Source organism: Euleptes europaea, chromosome 17 (assembly GCF_029931775.1).
Source record: "Euleptes europaea isolate rEulEur1 chromosome 17, rEulEur1.hap1, whole genome shotgun sequence".
NCBI lineage: Eukaryota > Metazoa > Chordata > Lepidosauria > Squamata > Sphaerodactylidae > Euleptes > Euleptes europaea.
The window spans coordinates 44,348,871-44,369,906 of NC_079328.1; the positions used below are offsets into that span (position 1 = coordinate 44,348,871).

At 43.9% G+C, this 21,036-nt stretch overlaps 1 protein-coding gene across 1 annotated transcript in view; it reads left to right on the forward strand.

The window, feature by feature from the left end:
* The window catches only part of FTO (FTO alpha-ketoglutarate dependent dioxygenase), a 265,813-nt gene that overhangs the window by 103,790 nt on the left and 140,987 nt on the right, over positions 1 to 21,036 (forward strand). Inside the window, exon 7 of the mRNA XM_056862878.1 lies at positions 19,845 to 19,969. Within this exon, the coding sequence (XP_056718856.1) occupies positions 19,845 to 19,969 (125 nt within the window). The remainder of the gene's footprint in view (positions 1 to 19,844; positions 19,970 to 21,036) is intronic.

The window sequence follows — 21,036 nt, forward strand, 5'->3', positions numbered from 1 at the left end:
TAGAAAGGTATCCGTGGGTGCTATGGCAGCCATGGACAGCCCACTGGAGACCTCTGCTGTGATTACTCCATCCTATCTCTGTACCAACCTGGGACATGCATTATGATTCATAGGACTTTGAATTCCCTTGGGGATCTGAGAAGAATGCTGCAAGCCCAATTTTCCTTTGACGCATAGGGCTGTTTAGCTTGGAAAGAAGGCTGTTAAGGGGAGATGTGATGGAGGTCTCTAAAATTGTGCATGGTATGGAGAGAGTGGACAGGGAGACGCTTTTCTCTCTCATAACACTAGAATGCGGGGTCATCTGCTGAAGCTGGAGGGTGAGAGTTTCAAAACAGATAAAAGGAAGCATTTCTTCCCTGCCTCAGGATGTGGTGATGGCTGCCAACTTGGAAGGCTTTAAGAGGGAAGTGGACATGTTCATGGAGGAGAGGGCTATTCATGGCTATTAGTAAAAATGATTGCTAGTCATGATGCATACCTATTCTCTCCAGGATCAGAAGAGCATGCCTATTATATTAGGTACTGCGGAACACAGGCAGGACAATGCTGCTGTAGTCATCTTGTTTGTGGGCTTCCTAGAGGCACCTGGTTGGCCACTGTGTGAACAGACTGCTGGACTTGATGGACCTTGGTCTGATCCAGCATGGTCTTTCTTATGTTCTTAACCCTGCTTAGCTTCTAAGATCCAATGAGGTCGGGCTAGCCCGGGCCATCCAGGTCAGTTCATTTCTAGAGGGTCACAAATGTCACTTGACCTGTTTTGCATTGTTGGTCCCTGCAACCACCTTGTGTGGTGGGCCTGTTCTCCTTGCAAATCCCTCTTGTGCTCAGAGCTAAGTGGTAGATTCCCAGTCTACGTGATATCCCGCAAAGTACTTGTGTGCTCATGGCACGAAGCCAGGCGACGGTCCTTGCTGTCCTTCGTTATACAGATCGCTCTGCTCTTCTTGAACAAGGTGGGGAGAGGATTGGTCTCATACCGGTAAACAATCACTGTGATTCTCCAGAGTGAAGTGTGTATAGTTGGAAGGGGGGGGGCGGAAGAAGACTAAGAAGATTAGTTACGCTTAAACTTCCCTGTAAACCTTTTTCTTTTCTTTTTCTTTTTTTGCTGTGAGAATTATTTGGAGTTGAGATTTGCTGCAGGTCCTTCGAGGACTGCCAAAAACGGCTGCTAAGTGGAGACATTTCCAAAAAGCCAATAATTATTTTCCTGCTGTGGTGCGTGGTGAACGCTAACTAGATAAGCCGGTCCATGTTTGCGGCTGTACCTTGTCGGGATTACTCTCCGGAACTGTGTGTCAGAAAGGGGCGGGGGGAGTGAGGGATGAGGAGAGCGGAACAGACTTGTCTGACGGCTCGCTTGAGCCAGGACTGGGAATTGAAATGGATTCCGCACGTTGTATGTCTCGTGTCCAGGCTTAGCACCTGGCCGAGATGCTTCAATCGGGCATTCACAAGTGGTCCCTTACACCTTTCTGCGGCCTCTCCGGGGGGATGCAGCCACAGTTCCTTTCCGGCATTGTGCATTGGTTCGATCCAATCTTACCTGCATTTTCTTTGCCAGTAACACAATAATGGGTGGAAATGTATATACAATCGGACTGACTGCCACGTAACAAGTGTGAGCTTGCCTTCAGAGTTGTTTTTAGGGTGGTAGAATCATAGAAGAATCAGAGTTGGAAGGTACCACCAGGGTCATCTAGTCCAACCCCCTGCACAATGCAGAAAATTCACAACTACCTCCCCCCCCACACACCCCTGTGACCCCTACTCCATGCCCAGAAGATGGGGGGACCCCTTCAGGATCCCTGGCCAATCTGGCCTGGAGGAAAATTGCTGCCTGACCCCAAAGTGGTGATCAGCATTTCCCTGGGCATGTAAGAAAGGGCCACAAGAGCCAAACACTGACACAACCCTTCCTGTCCTCCCTCTCATGATCTCCCTACGTTCACAGAATCAGCATTGCTGACAGATGGCTTCTGCTTAAAACCTCCAAAGGAGGAGAGCCTACCACCTCCCAAGGAAGCCTGTTCCACTGAACCGCTCTTTCAGAAAGTTCTTCCTAATGTTTAGCCAGAAACTCTTTTGATTTGATTTCAACTCGTTGGTTCTGGTCCGACCTTCTGGGGCTATTGAGTTGCTTGTATTGAAAGCTCATTGGTTCCCTGATACGAAAACTATGATTGCTCTCCCTATTATTAAAGTGGGTGTGCTTAATGTGAGAGCCAGCATGGTGTTATGGTTAAGGTGTCAGACTAGGACCTGGGAAACCCAGGTTCAAATCCCTCCTCGCTCCATGGAAGCTTGCTGGGTGACCTTGGGCCAGTCACACACTCTCAGCCCTGTCTCTGGCTAATATTTGGATGGAAGACCTGCAAGGAATATCAGGGTCCTGGTGTGGAGGTAGGCAATGGCAAACCACCTCCCAACTATGTCTTGCCTTGAAAACCCCATGGGGTCACCACATGTGGGTTGTGACTTGATGGCAAAAAATAAGTCTTGTATGTAGACACACTGGATATGAAAACAGGTCCCCAGCAGCAGTTGGGAGGTAGTTAGTGCACATGAGGGAAATCAATACGATACACAGACAACAGACTCCCCCCACCCCCAATTTTTAAAATGGCAGGAGTGGAGGGGCTGTGTGCTGTATAAGCTGCCTTATATAGATTCTGACCTTGGCCTGTCGAGATCAACCTGATCTCTTCAGGCTGGCAGCTACTCTCCAGCATCGCAGCTGGAAGTCTTTCACATCACCTACCACTTAGAGCTGGAGATACTGGGGATTGAACCTGGAGCCTTCTGTGTGCCAAACAGATGCTCTACCACTGAGCCACAGCCCTTCATGTTTTTTCTAAGTGTTGAACAGCTCACTAGTGGCTGTCTTCAAGTGCTAGAGCTGGGTCGTCCATAGTGGTGAATTTGACACAGTCTTCTCCAGAGAGATGGGGGCATGAGTCACACATCTGGCAGGACTACTGAAGCTCCCATTTGCCTCCAGACAAATCTGTAGTAACCCTCTTGAGATCTCAGTTTGCCAGTGATGCAGCCTTCACTGTGACCTAGCCGTGGTCCTGACCATCTGCTCGGGACTCTTGCAGTGCTTCGCCAAGGAGCTAACCAAGGTCCTGGTCAACTTACTCTGAACTCCTTGCCACATCTGGTCAGCAACACCTTTCCCTGGAAAGAGTGTTCCAGAACAGGAACCATCGTGATTGTGGGGGAAAGTAGCAGAGGAGGCTCTCTCGTGCACCCTTACCTGCCCCCATGCCATCGCGTTTGCTAGAGTGCCATCACATCAGCCTCTTTTCTTGTGACATCACTTCCTGGTTGTGGCAGAAGGATGGCTGAGGTGGTGGTGGCAGTCCTAACTTCTAGCTTGAGCAGACCTAACTTCTAGCTTGAGATCGTGGTGGCAGACCTAACTTCTAGCTTGAGCGGAGGTTGTGTGGCAATTGTCCCCAGAACTGGCTGTGTGGAAGCGGGGTCAAGAAGTAAATGTTCCATTCTTCTGGATGTGCATCCTATCAAACATGATGCAGTACAGATAATTCACATTTCCAAATCAGATGTTCCTTCCTTTCTTCCTTTAAGGAAGAGCCAGCGTGGTGTAGTGGTTAAGAGTGGTGGTTTGGACTCTGATCTGGAGAACCGGGTTTGATTCCCCACTCCTCCACATGAGCGGCAGAGGCTAATCTGGTGAACTGGGTTTGTTTCCCCCACTCCTACACATGAAGCCAGCTGGGTGACCTTGGGCAAGTCAGTCTCTATCTGCCCCACCTACCTCACAGGGTGTCTGTTGTGGGGAGGGGAAAGGAAGGGCATTGTAAGCCAGTTTAAGTCTCCCTTAAGTGGTAGAGAAAGTCAGCATATAAAAACCAACTCCTCCTCCTTCTTCTTCCTCTTCCTCCTCCTCCTCTTCTTCTTCCTCCTCTTTTTCCTCTTCCTCTTCTTCCTCCTCCTCCTCCTCCTCCTCTTGTTCAAACCATCAGAGATATTAAATATTTCTGAATAAGGCCAACGTTTGGGAAGAAAAGGTCGATAGCTACAAGAAAATGTGCATGAATTGTCAATGTTTTGTTGTAAGGCCGTGAAAGCTTCAGTTCTTTTCAATTGGGGCAATTTGTTTCAGAGTTTCTCTTTCCCCTGCTATTTGTGCAGTTTTGGAGTCTACTCTGCTTTAATTATATGAGGTGTTACAATTTCCTGATGACTGGTTATGTTATTTATGATGCAAGGAGTGTTAATCCTGTGGCAGTTAACACCCTATTTGGCACAACAGGGTGGCTGTGGTTATGGTGGCTTTTTTTCTAGTTAGATGTCCAGTTCGTTTCCTGTCTTAGTGATCCTTTTTAAAAAAATGTTTTGTTGCTTTTCAGTTTCACTATTTCCTTTTTGATTTGTAAATTGCAACTTAACAACATCAATTATTGTTATTGTTATTATTAGGTGCAAAAAACTGCTTAAGAATCTTAGCTCCTCTTTGGCATGTCAAATACTGATAAAATAAAATGTAACTTCTTGGTCATAAAATAACGTGTCCTTTGATTGATACCTGTGGTAGGCAGGCAGGGAGAGCTGAGCTAAAGCCAACTGTTGTTTTGTAGAATCATTTCAGCAACAAAAAAGTCTTCTTGAAATGTGCTGGCAGTACGTTATAAATATTCACTTCTTGCTTTGCACCGACATCTTTGGGGTTGCTGTTTCTCAGTCGATTTAATTTGCCTTCGGTAGCCTCATCATGGAGCCAAATGCTTGGTGTATTGCTGCAGTCTCCTTTGTGGGATTCCTGATTGGTTGGGTTCCCCCATGCAACTAATCCAGCAAATATTGCCCTCTCTCCCTGCTCGATCTTGTTTGTCCTCAGTGGCGTCATCATGAAGCCAAATACATGGTGTACTGCTGCCATCTTGTTCTTTGTGTGATTCCTGATTGGTTGGGTTCCCCCATGTAACTAATCCAGAAAGTATTGCCCTTTCTCCCTGCTTGATCTTGTTTGTCCTCAGTGGTGTCATCATGCAGCCAAATACTTGGCATACTAAATATTGTAGAAGGCTTTCACGGTCAGAGTTCATTGGTTCTTGTAGGTTATCCGGGCTGTGTGACTGTGGTCTTAGTATTTTCTTTCCTGACGTTTCGCCAGCAGCTGTGGCAGGCATCTTCAGAGGAGTAACACTGAAGGACAGTGTCTCTCAGCATCAAGTGTGTAGGAAGAGTAATATATAGTCAGAAAGGGGTTGGGTTTGAGCTGAATCATTGTCCTGCAAAAAGTATCAAAGGTAATGTGCTAATCATTGTCCTGCAAAAAGTATCAAAGGTAATGTGCTAATCATTGTCCTGTAAGTATACAGATAATGTGCTAATGAGGGTGTGGTATGTTAATATGGAACCATTATATCCTGAAGTGATCTGATAATGTGTGAAATCCAAGGCTAATCTGCATGGCTATTGTGGACTGAAGTCTTTGTTAGTCTGGAGGTTTTCAGGACAGGAAGCCAAGCCTTATTCATTCTTAAACTCTCTTCTTTTCTGTTAAAGTTGTGCTGATGTTTATGAATTTCAATGGCTTCTCTGTGTAATCTGACAAAATAGTTGGTAGAATTGTCCAGTCTTTCAGTGTCTTGGAATAAGACCCTGTGTCCTGTTTGGGTCAGTCCATGTTCAGCCACTGCTGATTTCTCAGGTTGGCCAAGTCTGCAGTATCTTTCATGTTCTGTTATCCTTGTTTGTATGCTGCGTTTTGTGGTCCCGATGTAAACTTTGTCCACAACTGCAGGGTATACGATATACTCCTGCAGAGGTGAGGGGGTCTCTTTTGTCTTTTGCTGATCGTAGCATCTGTTGTATTTTCTTGGTGGGTTTAAACACTGTTTGTAGGTTATGTTTTTTCAAAAGTTTCTCCATCCTATCAGTGACTCCTTTAATAAATGGCAAGAATACCTTTCCTATGGGAGACTGTTTTTCCTGAGTTTTCTGATTTTTGTTAGGTTTAATGGCCCTTCTGATTTCATTTCTGGAATAGCCGTTTGCTAGCAGTGCGTGATTTAGATGATTAATTTCTTCCTCGAGAAACTGTGGTTCACAGATCCGTCTTGCACGGTCCATTAATGTTTTGATTATTCCTCTTTTCTGTCGGGGGGGTGGTTGGAGTTTCTGTGTAAGTAGCGATCATTAGCACATTATCTTGATACTTACAGGACAATGATTAGCACATTACCTTTGATACTTTTTGCAGGACAATGATTCAGCTCAAACCCAACCCCTTTCTGACTATATATTACTCTTCCTACACACTTGACACTGAGAGACACTGTCCTTCAGTGTTACTCCTCTGAAGATGCCTTCCACAGCTGCTGGCGAAACGTCAGGAAAGAAAATACCAAGACCACGGTCACACAGCCCGGATAACCTACAAGAACTTGGCATACTGCTGCCATCTTGTTCTTTGTGTGATTGCTGATTGGTTGGGTTCCCGCATGCAACTAATCCAGCAAGTATTGCTTTCTCTCCCTGCTCGATCTTGTTTGTCCTCAGTGGCGCCATCATAAACCCAGATATTTGGTGTACTGTTGCCATGTTGTTCTTTGTGTGATTCCTGACTGGTTGGGTTCCCCCAACCAATATAGCTTTTTATATTAAATTCATGTATGTATAAATTTTGCAATCTTTACCATCTCCGATTTATTTGTTATTAAAAAAAATCAAGAAGGGTGAATGCCTTCTTTCTGTTATCATATGACTCAATTAGTCTCTGTCTATCAACCTCAAATAATGGATGATGAAAAAACAAGTGACTTATTGTACCTGTACTGCCAGACCCACAAGGGCAGATCCTATTGGAAAGTGGAAGTTTACTAAATCTGCCCTTCAACTCAGATGATGGCAGACCATTCATTCAGGCTGTCCTATATTATGGGAAAGGTTAAGTACTCTGGCATACTTTGTGGGAACCACATAGGGTCTTTGTAAGGATAAAATCATAGAATCACAGTTCAAAATGTGGTGGATAATTTTTTTTTTCCAAATCTGTGTTCAGTGGAAACAAGTAGCCCCAACCCTCTGCTTCCCACCCTGAAACTTCTGGAGTGAAATTGCTGGCTCCGCTGAGTGTGAAGAAATCCCAAATCCTATACTTTGAGTAAGTTCTCAGTCTGACACAATAAACATTAGGGGATTGAATTCACCTAATATATTCTTAATCTCAAATAGAGAGAAAAATGAAACGTGAAACTATTCCCACTGGGGATGCTGTAAACCTTACAAAATGCATACATTCTCTGTTGCAGCATACATCAAAGCGCAGTGGCTCGGGAGACCAGAATATGTTTTTAATCTTAGTTTGATGAGCAAAACTTTCGCTGTAATATTTATTATGAGTGGCTTCGCCTGTGTTTCCTCTTTCCTTTGTTCTGTTTATACACGGCCTTCCTTTCTTCCTGGGGTAAAAAGAGAGAGAGAGGAGGGGAATGGGAAGTATCATTTTCACAAAGCCAAATGATAGTGCAGGGGTTTGTTCATTTAAGCCCAATTGTAAGTCCACGTGGCAGATACAAACTTTCCTTTTATTGTGCTTGATCCCCAAGGAAAACTTGGCTTCCCAGTAGCTTCCCATGAATGCTTTTCATTTGCAAAAGCATAGTTGTGGGTTCTACAGTCTGTAGGAAGATCAAGGGGATAGAGAACCACAGAATGACTTTCTTTCTTTCTTTCTTTCTTTCTTTCTTTCTTTCTTTCTTTCTTTCTTTCTTTCTTTCTTTCTTTCTTTCTTTCTTTCTTTCTTTCTTTCTTTCTTTCTTTCTTTCTTTCTTTCCCTTTTGTTCTCACCTCCTTCTCTTCCTAGTTTTCCATTTTTCCTTCCATTCCCACTCATTCCAGGGGCCAAGTCTGGATGAGATGCTCCATTTGGCCCTTTCACAAAGGCATCACAAGACTCTAGTGGTATCTCATCCAGACTTGGCCCTGGAACTCTTTGGATTGGGGAACCACATTATGGGCCACTGTTTAGTCAGAACTAAAAGAAACTGACCTGTGTAGGGTAGGCTATTTTGTGCTCATGGATTCTCCAGGTGCTGGCTAGAGATCTCGTGGGACTGCAACTGATCTCCAGGTGTCAGTGATCAATTTACCAGGAGAAAATGGCCACTTTGGAAAGTAGACTCTGAGGAATTACACCCCATTGAAGTCCCTCCCCTCCCAGAACCCTGACATCTTCAGGCTCCAACCCCAGAATCTCCAGGTATTTTGCAACCTAGGGCTGGCAACTTTACCCATGGACCATTTACATACTCTGTTGATTTTTACCCCTCTCTTGGCACACAGTTTGGGAATGATTGATCTAAATTACTTTGTCCTGGACAATCAGATAATTTAGGTGTAGTTGCTATGGTTATTCTTTAACAAGAAGAGCTTATTGGAAGCTGCCTTGAGTTTCGATAAGGTAGAAAGGCTGCTAATAAATATTTCCCTTTCCCTAGATTTAACAGCCATTGGCTATTCATCTGCCATTTCACACTTTAAAAAGTGTGTGTGTGTGGGGGGGGGGGGAAACGAAGATTAATTTTTTCTTGATGCTATCAAGAGAAAAGTTGCCATAAATCTCACACAATTCACCGAGCTACTTAATAGCAGATAATGCAGTATCCACTTCAGAGAAAGTGTCATTAGCTGTTTTATCCAGGGAGTGATATATTTATTTCATAGCATATTATTTGGTGAGCATGCTAAAATAATATTTAATAAGTAAATACATATTTACCCAGACCTGGATGGTCCAGGCTAACCTGATCTCGTCAGATCTCAGAAGCTAAGCAGGGTCAAACCTGGCTAGTATTTGGATGGGAGACCACCAAGGAAGTCCAGGGTTGCTGTGCAGAGGAAGGCACTGGCAAACCACCTCTGTTAGTCTCTTGCCATGAAAACCCAAAAGGGGTCGCCATAAGTCGGCTGCGACTTGAAGGCACTTTACACACACAAATACATATTTTAAGTCAAACATTATAGTAATAATAATAAAGAGTGACTGTGTCCTTTGAGTGTAAATGCCAGAGAGTTTGTCTTATGTTTGACTGGACTTTGAAATGGTGGGGAGGGGAATGTGGCATTTGCAAGACTTCGTACCCTCCTCAGTCGGTCAAAGCATCATTTCTGTAGCGCTTCAATTTTCCACTCACCATTCACTCTTTAGGGGTTTCCCCCTTTGTTTTCTCAGACTTTCAGGGCTTTGATCGAACAATAAAAGTGCAGGAGCTGAAAAGAGGTACCCAGCTGGTGGCATCTTGTCGCATGGCAAAGCATATTTTGCGTGAAATTTCTGGGTATCAATCGGAGGCTCTTCTGCCTCTCTCTCCCCCTCTCCCGCCGGCTTCAGTTTTTAATCAACACTTAAAATATTCACGTTGTCTTGAGTAAACCAGGCACCATCTTTAGAGGTCAGGTGGAGCCGAAACATGAACAGCTGTCCAACAAACATCCTGGATTGTTTTTAATTGTCTTCCCTTTCTCTGGCGGCAGTAATTCTTGTTTATATTGTCAAGGGCCTTTCCCTGGAGTGTAAGTGTACCATATTCCGAGGTCGCATGCTTAACCCTGTGGCATGGCTACGATGCAAATGGGCTCCTTTTGTTTTCATTAATGTGTACCCGAAGCAGTATACAGGCAGGATGCGAGGCGAGAGCCTTCACAAAACTTAAATAACTTATTGTAAAAAAAAAAAAAAAAGTCACAAAGGAAGTCCTTTGTATTGTCTCCATCCCAGAGATGGTTAGCGGTACCCTTGTGCGTCCGGCTACAAGCCGGTTGATTGATTTGCCGGCGGAGAGCATCATTGTGTACCGAGTTAATCTTTTGACCTGGAATACCTTCTACCATCCTTAGATCCACTTTTTTCTTCTTCTTCCCCTCTCCAATAATGGCTCTCCTCATTTGAATGCTTTTGAAACAGGAGGAATGCCTTAGGTCGGCTTGTTTTCAGCACCAAGATCGGCATTCGTGTTTAGCATCTTAATATCCAATCTGCAGCTGAGTACAATTGTTTGAGGTGTTGTCCGCACCCCTGGAAACAAGAACATGGGAAATCTCCAGGGAAGGAATGCTAACCACCTCCCGAGGAAGCCTGTTCCACTGTTCTAACAGTTAGAGCGGTTCCTCAGTGAAACAGGCTTCCTCTGGAGGTGATGAGCTCTCCTTCCCTGGAGGTTTTTAAGCAGAGGCTAGATGGCCATCTGTCAGCAATGCTGATTCTATAACCTTAGGCAGATCATGAGAGGGTGGGCACTTTGGCCATCTTCTGGGCATGAAGTATAGGTCACTGGGGGTGTGAGGGGTAGTTCAGAATTTCTTGCATTGTGCAGGGGGTTGGACTAGATGACCCTGGTGGTACCTTCCAACTCTATGATTCTTCTATGATTCTATGAAATAGAGATGTTGCCAAAAATACTATTCCTGTTTCCTTACATATGATAAGGACTATGTGATCATCAACGTTTAGACCCGATAGAGACTCTAAAGATTCAAGCCTGTCCACCATTAGTACCGAGTCTTTCTTTGGACTCCCCAGTTGGGGCTGATTTCCAAATTTGCTTTGTTGATACATTTTTAATTATTAATTAAAATATTTGCACCTCACCTTTCCCAGATGTTTCAAGACTACTTGTGATTCTGAGATTAAAAACATGCAAAATAACTGCAGAGCCCCATTTATTCCCCTCCACAAGGAAATGCCCTCAGCTTAAACCCCATTAAAAGCTCTCCCTAATAAAATGGCCTTACAGCGCTTCCTAAAAACTTCTAAAGATAGTGCCCCCCCCCCAGGATTCAGGGAACCTATTCACCAGGTTGGGGGCCGCTAACGAGAAGACATCAGTAGATGCCAAGTGACACACACACACACACACATGATGGGGTGGATCCAAGCTCTTTCAAGTAGCCTTCCTCCATCTAAGGAGTCTTCCACCAAGTCACTCTTCCTCCAGTGGAAGAGCCTCTTAAGTTGGAGGAAGTCTCCTTTGATTGGAGGAAGGATTCAAACTTAAGCCAAAAAAAAAAAAAGTGGGGTATAAATATTTTAATAATAACTACATAGGTAAACAAACTTTCCTCAGTGTAGTGGTAGGATGAGGTAGGATCTACCTTGATATACATAATATAACATTTTATTAAATAAATAAATATTGTTTAGGAGGAAAGTGAGAGGAGGAGGAGAAGTTGATTTTTATACCCCAGTCTTCTCTGCCTTTTTAAGAAGATTCAAATCAGCTTACAATTGCCTTCCCTTCCCATCCCCACAACAGACACCCTGTGAGGTTGGTGGGGCTGAGAGAGTTCGGCGAGAACTGTTGACTAACCCAAGGTCACCCAGCAGGCTTCATGTGGAGGTTTGGGGAAACCAACCTGGCTCACCAGACAAGAGTCTGCCGCTCATGTAGAGGAGTGGGGAATCAAACCCAGTTCTCCAGATGAGAGTCCACTGCTCCTAACCACTAAACCACGTAGGCTTTGGATCGATCCAAATTCGAATGGTGAGCTTGGTTGTTGCTAGGATTAAATATGGGAAAGGGGGAGGATCTTGTATGTTGTGTTGAGCTCCTAAAGAGTGGGTTGTCAGTGTGATTGTTATTATATTGCTGGGATCCTTACAACACCCCTGCAAAGTAAGTCACTATTATGGTCTTCATGTCGCTGATGAGGGAATGAGGATGAAAGTATGGCTTGCCCCAAGGCGCACCTACTGAGTTCCAAACGGAGGCAACGCTTGAACTGAGCACTTCCTAAATTGTCGTTCAGCTTCTTCCCTGTGGTGCTAGACAAACTCTACATCTCCGGCATCGAATTTGTGAGCAAACCATTATCTTGAGAAGATGAGCCAGTAATATGGGCTTATCACATCAGAACACCGAGCTGGAAACTTCAAGATATACTTCAGTGGTGATTCATGCCAGAAGCAGTAGTTTGTTTCTTGTTTTCCCTCAAATTGAATTAATCAGGGTAAAAAGAACAACAAAATTCTCTCTCTCTCTCTCTCTCTCTCTCTCTCTCTCTCTCTCTCTCTCTCTCTCTCTCTCTCTCTCTCTCTCTCTCTCTCTCTGTGTGTGTGTGTGTGTGTGTGTGTGTGTGTGTGTGTGTGAGTATGCCTGTCTGCTTCCTAAACTACAGTTGAAGAGAAATTCAGGTACCTATTACTGAAATTCTTTAACAATATAATTTCAATAAATGTTAATTTAATGTAGTTTAATGTGAAAGCCCTCTCCCTTCTGGAAGCTGCAGTTAATCCTGAATTACACAAAACTGCATAGTATCTGGTCTAAATCATTCCACAAAGTTTTCGGTATTCACATTACATGCTTGTTTATTTGCAAAGGTAACAATGGGCATTTGATGTGCTGAGTCATTAGTTTGCCACCTCAAGAGTCCTCTTAATTCGCGGTGGTTTGATGTGATCTTTTTATCCCATGGCATTCTGAACATAGGGTTACCAACTCCAACCTGAGACATTCCTAGAGATTTGGGGGCAGTGCCTAGAAAGGGTATAGTTTGGGGAGAAGGCTTACTGGAGATGTGACACTATAGAAGCTGTCATTTCCTCCAGGAGAACGGATCTCAGTAGTCTGGAGATCAGTTGTTGTTCCGGGAGAACTCCGGGCCCCACCCGGAGGTTGGTAGTCCTAGCTGAGCTGTCCTCCTGGGAATGAAGCGTCTGTGGGCTATCACGTTCTGATAGGGGGTGGCGAGACATCTGTACTTCCGTCTCTCCCAGATGAGCTACCTTTCTTTGGGGAGGGGGGGTGATTTAAACCAGGAAAATAGCACAGTCATAAAGGGTGAAATACCCCCTTCCCAGGTGTCATCCTCCCCCTTTTTCACAGTAGTGACATGAACTGCTAATGGGGTTTTTATAGGAGATCCTAATCACAGATTTCCTGAGACATACCTGTTTAGCTGGTGTCTAGTTGCTTTGTTGCTGGGGAAGGGTTTGTCTGGCTTGCCTCCATGGCCCAGCAGAGCATCGGTTTTGCATGTAGAAGGACCCAGTTTCGATCCCCAGCATCTCCCGTTAAAAGGATCAGGCAGGAGAAGAAGTTGGTTTTTATACCCTGCTCTTCTCTACCTTTAAGGAGTCTCAAAGCAGCTTACAAATCACCTCCCCTTCCCCTCCTCACAACAAACACATTGTGAGTTAGGTGGGGCTGAGAGAGTTCTGGGAGAACCACGACTAGACCAAGGTCACCCAGCAGGCTTCATGTAGAGGAGTGGGGAATCAAACCCGTTGCTCCAGAATAGAGTCCGCTGCTCTTAACCACTATACCACGTTGGCTCTCATGTGAAAGACATCTGCCTGACACTCTGGAGAGCTGCTGCCAGTTTGAGTAGACAATATTTACCTTGATGGACCAATGGGCTGATTCAGTATAAAGCAACTTCATAGGTACATGGGAAGCAGAACTCAGGCTTTGCACACAGAAGTTCCCAGGTTCAATCCCTGGCATCTCTCAGGTAGCAGGTGTTGAGGAAAGACCCTTGTTCAGCTTGAGACCCTGGAGAGCCATAGCCAGTCAGAATATATGATAGATGGTCTCACCTGGTCCAAGACATCTTCATATCTGCATTGGGAGCAAAAACAAGAGTGCAAATGTTTTCGATAAATAAATATTCTGAATATAATTTACTTAATGCGAGGTCCTGTGGAATTAAGAAGAACTTGTTTCCACATTAAGCGGAACATCATGAGCTTGATATTTATTTCTCCATTCCTTCTCCAAATATATAGCCTGAATAAGCCAACTTTTCCACTGGAGAGAAAGGAATATTTATGGACTTACCCATTAACTTGGACTGCTGTATTGGTTGTGTAACTCAACAGCCTAGGAAACCTCTCTCCTCCCTTCCAGAGAAGGGGACTTCCCACCATATAATTCCTCAGACAGCGAGAGTAATACGGACATGTATTTTTTTTAGCTATAAAAAAAAATCTCCTAAGTAAACATTTTCCAATGGAAAGTGCCAGCAATAATGTTTCTGCCAGAAAGTGTCAAACACTGCCAGAAGAAGTTTTTTTGGGAGGCAGATTAAATGTGTGTGAGTGTTTTTAAACACTGTCATATTTAAGTGGCTGGAAAAGGATACAGTATTCTTTCTCTATGAACTGTCTAAAGAGATGTTCGCCGTAGATTTTTTTAAAAATAGAAACAGATTTGTTTTAGTTATAAAAGCTGATTTATTTTCACTTTCTTAATAATATCCACCTTGTGCATGAGGGTGGGGTAAGGAATGGCCCCAAAGGAATACAAACAAATGTACAACTTCCCCCCCCTCTGCCACTTACTACTGTGTGTATTATCCTATAATAAATAGGATGATCGTTCTGTTGTATTTCAGTCATCTAGACCCCAAACTCTATGAATGAATGCTCATGCCAGGTATGCTAGGGGTTCACTAAATGATGAATTTCCTTGTTTGATGTCACAAAGGGCTGCTTCGTTTTAAAAAATAACAACCCATATATATGACTTCAGGATTATTATTATTATTTTTAAATTGAAGGGGAATGTGCATGAAAGGTTTTGATGAGGGCCTCATAGAAATTATCGTTGGGGTCAGTGACCCAGAAACTATCCCTCTGTTGTTGGAACCCTGTGTTACTATCATTCATTCTCAATACAGTTTCATATATGTATATATTATATAGACAAATCTCATTATTTGTTTTCTAGCTCTAACTTAATTGAGGTCTATTTGACGCCCCCCCCCCACTCCAGATCACTGGTTTTTGTTTGTTTGCACAATGAAAAAGAATGATTCTGTGAGTTAAAAGAAACAGACTAGTTATCTTTCTCTGATAAAATCTGATGATTCATCCCCAACTTGATAAAAGCAAGCATGCGTTTAGAATATTTCATTCAGATTTTTTCCTCCTCTGCCTCTCTGTCTTGTTTGCTTTATAGGTTTTTTTTTAAAGGTAGCTGAGGTTTTTAACTGTCGTAGTGATTTCTATTACTCTGAGGGAGAAAGCACTTAATAATAATCTCTTACCTCTCAGTTCCCTTGAGTCTGTTTTCATTGTACCGGCCGCTTAAAGCAACCTGCAAGTGTAGAATGTACCGACCCTTAAACAAGTCTATTAAGCTCACCACAGCAAGAAACTTGGAAGATTGTAAGGGGGGGAGGATACGCAACAATTTTGTAAACCTTCCAAAGGTCAGAAAAAGGCTTTTGGTAAGTATGCAGAGGCTAGAAATCAAATCCCATTTCCTATCATAAGAAACCAGTTGTTTTTTAGCAGCGGTGGTTAATGTACTATATGTGAAAGATTTAAGACTCGCTGGAAAAGCTTTGCTCCTGTTTTATTGGGCTGCTATTGAAAAGCCAACAGCATAACTTCAACTAGGTGCTTTGAGATTTCTTAATGGGCTGTCAAGGGCAAGACACCAGGTCTGTGCTATACTAGCTCTTTTCCTGTACACTAAAAACAACAGGGGCCAAAATGATCATATACAGAAGTATGAATTACTTGATGCGTTCTCTGTTCCATATGGTCAGCCATGTCTTCGGCAATTAATCATGTTGCGGAATCAGTCGAGTGCTCTCCGAAGCATTGGAAGTCGACCGTTTTAGTTCTACCTGTGCTAGGGCGAAAGGGTGGAGGGGGTAGAGGGATCGTAGGCGTAAAATAGCAGGACGAGGAGCTCCTGGCGCCAGTGTCTGAGCAGCTGGCTTCTATAAACAATTTCTCCCCCCTCCCTTTGGTCCTCATGATCCCCTTCCCCTCTTCCCTTTACTTTCTTTCGCAACCGTGCGGCCAATTTTCAACATCACGTGAACCAACCCTGCAGAAGTTGTTGGGGGAAACCGCGATATCGAGAATGGGGCGTGGGAATAATAAGTCCAAATTGCTGGGTGATAACTTAGAACATGCTGGCGACTCTAGTCATCCCACTGCCAATGAGGTGCCTTAATATATTGTGTAAAGTGTGTGTGTGAAAACGTACCATTAATGGTTGCAGGGTATGCAAAGTACCCTTAATATTTGGCTGTGATGTACTCCTAATCAACACCCATTTAGATTTTATTTCTCGTTTGGAAAAAAAAACAACTTTTTAGTGCCCCTCTATACTAGAATACCATCAGTTCACATGTATGTGTATGTTTGTGTGTATATTATTTATTCCTTTATGGCAATGGTCTTCTGACACTTTCTTCTGACGCTTGTTGGTATATTTATAAACTGCATGTCATTTGTATAAATAGTGTGCGGTGATCGATAATTAATCGAGTTATAGAATCAGTTGCCTACTCTCTGAAGCATTGGAAGCTGACGTTTTAGCGACACCTCTTCTTGAGTAATGGTGGGAGGTAGAGGGGTTGTAGGCACAGTGCTCCTGAATTTAACACCCCTGCAGATTCAACTTGGAAACCTGTTTCGATTGTACGAAACTTCCTTTGCACGAATAGAAACCGCGTGATTTTACTTTTGTGTCGTTTTCCTTTTCCCTGTGTCAAATGCTTCACCTAAACCTAAGTATTTTTCAACTTTTATTTTTGCATTAATAAATCAGCACTATGCATACATGTGTAATTGACCCACATCACATGCATAAACTGAGTATAGGTTGCATAAAGGAATTAAACCATTGATATGCCCAACAAATACGGGCAGTTCCATTGTTATTCATAGAGAAATGAAAAATAACAGCCAGTCTAATTATCAGGAGTTGGACTAGGTAGGCCTTGATGCTTGAAAATACAATGAGGCCTGTTTTTCTCCCTCCTTCTGTTTGCAATTGATTATCGGCCATTAGCCAGCTTTCCTTGAAGTGGGAAGAGCTTAGCAGGGGCTCAGAGGTTTATCTTGCTAATCTCTTTGGAAAGACTAACAAGTACATTAGATCGCCTGGTGAAAACCTCATTTGTTGACAAAATAAAGTGGGCCCCTGGAATGGAACTGTCCCATATACCAGTTTCGCTCCAGCCATGAGGATTATTTGTTTTCTGCAACACTAACAGTTGCAACCCCAAGGAAACTGTGGGGCGGTCCCGAAGGTTCAGAAGTGGCCTCAACAAGGGCTGGGAGCTTTGTCAGGGTGCGAAGTTATTGATGATCCTAGCTAACCCAAGAAAACAGTTTGTGAATGCCTGATATCAACCTGTGATTTGTTATCTCTCTGTTTGGGCCTGTCTAGGATGTGTTTTTGCCAGGACAGGGAGCACAGGAAAGATAGCTTCCTTAAACATTAGCACCCTCAAAAAATTATCCTGCTGAAAGACTGATGAGATAAGGCAGGCCTGCATGCTCTGTTTATTTGTTCTGTTGACCTCGCATCCCAGGTTGACCCCACATCCCAAGCACATATTGGGGAGGAAGAGGAGACCCCCAAACTAAAGTTTACAGAACTGAAGACTTCACTCAGCAATGGGTAAAATGAGGGACAATTATCTGTCATTAAAGATCATTAAATGAGTGAAGCACCCAGAGTTGACCTTTCTTTGATAGGACATACGGCCCTGTTCAAAAGAAGATTTTCCCATCTTCTAGGATCAGGGTTGGGGCCAAGAGAGCTTCTTTCTTCATTACTATCAGTGTTGATTTGAGGAAATGGCTTTCTCAGTTGATAACATCTTCTTAAACCCTTGACCTCCGACTGTCAAGGTGCATCCTTTCACCTTCTAACCCTTTATTTAATGCAGGCTCGTAAAATATGGTGGATGTGGGTAATACATGGTGCTTATGTGTTTAGGTTGCAGTCCTGCCCACTGTTTCAGTGGGTACCTCATTGGTGTCTGTGGGGCTTAGCCACCCACAGATTGGATAGGGCAGAAACATTCTTTTTTCATCCTGTCCAAGAACACCATTTCATGGTTACTATCTGAATGTGATTTGATTATTCCCACCCCCTGTAGAGCGCTGAGTTGATTCGTAAGAACATAAGAAAAGCCCTGCTGGATCAGACCAAGGCCCATCAAGTCCAGCAGTCTTTTCACACAGTGGCCAACCAGGTGCCTCTAGGAAGCCCACAAACAAGATGACTGCAGCAGCATTGTCCTGCCTTTGTTCCACAGCACCTAAGATAATAGGCATGCTCCTTTGATCCTGGAGAAATGTCCCCTTACATCAGTACATGGCACATGCTTTGAACATGCTCAGAGAGGTGATCTGAAAGCTCTCATCCAGAACCAGCTTGTAGTCATATGCATGGCATGGGACCAGTGGGCCCCAATGGTCTCCGTATGATCTTGGTATCAGAGCACCCATTCATCAAGTTCTACAAGGACTGGATGAGCTTTGTTGTCCTATCTTGGTCAGACAATGATCATTGGTGTGGGGGGCAGACAAAACATAAAAAGACACAGAGCAGGGAAAGTAGAGGTCCATTCTAGAGTTGGCTAAGAAAAAGATGGGTGGGGCAGATGGTCAGGTATGGTCTGGAGAGCTCCTAAGAAGAGAGCTTCTTCCAACTGACCCCATTGTACTGTGGTGCAAGGGCTGAAGGCTGTTTGAGATGCCACCATTTTAGTGGAACAGTGGCTCTCTTTAAGATGCCATAGCTGGTGGCAAAGTCTAGAAGTCTTAATGTTGTCACTTAGGGGAGGAGCTGTGGCTCAGTAGTAGAGCATCTTGGCACACAGAAGGTCCCAGATTCAATCCCCTGCATCTCCAGTTAAAGGGACTAGGCAAATAGGTGATGTGAAAGACCCCTGCCTGAGACCCTGGAGAGCCATTGCCGGTCTGAATAGACAATACTGACCTTGATGAACCAAGAGTCTGATTCAGTATAAGGCAGCTTCATGTGTTCATGTGTTCACGCTTTTGGTGGACTTGTTGGTATCTCAAGTGAGGAAGAACAAATAAACATGAGCAGTGGATGAGGTGGGAGGGAGGGGGGTAAAGGCTTGTGTGGTCCTGGCGGTTGGTCAAAGAATGCCGAGGTTCAAATCTCCATTTTGTTGTTACGCTCAGTGAGTGACTTCAGGCCAGTCACTCGATCTCAACCCAGTCTACCAATCCGGTAGCTCTTCCGAACAGGTGAGCTCCTTGGGAGAATGGTGGGATGACAGTGTAGAAGACCAACTTGTAATGCCTCTGTATACAACCTGTTCTTCCCAATCATGCAAAGATAATCCTAGGCGTGCACGTTCAAGACATGCATCCCCGAGTTTGCTGCTGCAGTTCTGATTCCCTACATGTATACATCATGCCCCCCCCACCAAAAAAACTTCGAAAGGTCTGCTGAAATGGTATTCAGAAGACTCTAATTTTGATTTAGAAGGTTATCCCTGCATTTTCCAAATAAATATATTAAAATGTAGTCCCTCACCATTTCAGTTCTGATATGCAGATGAATTATTCATTTTATTGAAAGGGAAAGAAAAAGAAGGAAGTTGTAGAAGAAGAAAATTTCTGTACAAGGATGCTTTATAGAGAACCACAGTTCGCCTCAGAAGCAATATATGGAAAGCCAAAAATACTTATTTGCAATCTTTTTTGGGGGGTGGGGGGTGGGCAACAAGCTGTGTTCAGACATGGTTGGTGACAATAAGTTACCAAAGCAAGAAAGAAAAAAAGGGGGTATTCTGGTTGGCAAAAATGCCCAGCCCATTGTGTGTGTTAGGGCAATGGAGATTTAAGGTTTACTGCATTTTATATCCATTTTGGTTGAATTCCAAATATATTGTGGCCATTTTTGACCATCATTTACTGTATTGATTTGCAAGCAGTGGAGATGTAATAAAAAGGGGGGGCATTGATTTACTGTCCGCATTTGCTTATGGGCTTTTTAATTAATTTTATGCTTTGTTTCCTCTTTTGGGGATGATAATATTTACGGTGTTTTCTCTCCTCAACCCCCAAGACAAGCCTCCTGCTCTGTGAAATCAGAAAAGAAGAACAGATGGACGAACAAAGAAACCAAAGGATTGACTGCATCTTGCCCCTTCTTATCCGACGGCACGAACTTCGCAAGGAATGGCAGGCAAGGTAAGCCAATGGGAGTCATTGTGGGGCCAGCTATCCCTTCAAGAAAAATGCATATATATACCAGAGTACGTATATGCATGCTGGAGTATTCCACATGCCCAGAAACCAGATAGACAAATACAACAACAACTGCAAGTGTTGTTTCTGCCTCCCTTCATGAGTGCATTTTGTCTTTACCGCATTATTTTAATTTCAAGGAAGATTAATTGTAAATACCTATTCCTTCCCCTCTCACCATCTTGCTGGATAATATAATTTGCTATTGAAATAACTTATTTGTTACAGTATTGCTGCACACGTACATACATACATAAATACATAAAGGTAGTCCCCTGTGCAAGCACCGGGTCATTACTGACCCATGGGGTGATGTCATCCCGATGTTAATAGGCAGACTTCGTGTATGGGGTTCTTTGCCATTGCCTTCCCCAGTCATCTACACTTTACCCCCAGCAAGGTGGATACTCATTTTACTGACCTTGGAAGAATGGAAGGCTGAGTAAACCTTGAGCCGGCTACCTGAAGCTGACTTCTGTCGGGATCGAACTCAGGACATGAGTAGAGCTTTTGACTGCAGTACTGCAGGTTACCACTCCGTGCCACGGGGCTCCTACATACATACATAGAATCATAGAGTTGGAAGGGACCACCAGGCTCATCTAATCCAACCCCCTGCACAATGCAGGAAATTAACAACTACCTTTCCCCCACACCCCCAGTGACCCCTACTCCATGCCCAGATGCCCCGCCTCTCATCATCTGCTTAAGGTCATAGAATCTGCATTGCTGACAGATGGCCATCTAACCTCTTCTTAAAAACCTCCAGGGAAGGAGGCTTGGATCCTGATGAAAAGTGTGACTCATCTGCCTTCAACCAATGCTGCTCATGGGGGGCGGGGGCAGGAGGACCAAGAGTAGAGGCTCTAAGACCTGCCACAGGAAGGGGGGAAATCACCATTTCTGCCTCCCAGTGTAGTGAATACCCTTCCAAATTATCAGCAACCCCTCCTTGATAAACAGAACCTTTGTGTGGCTCCGTTGTTCAGTCCTAACCTCTCACAATCATT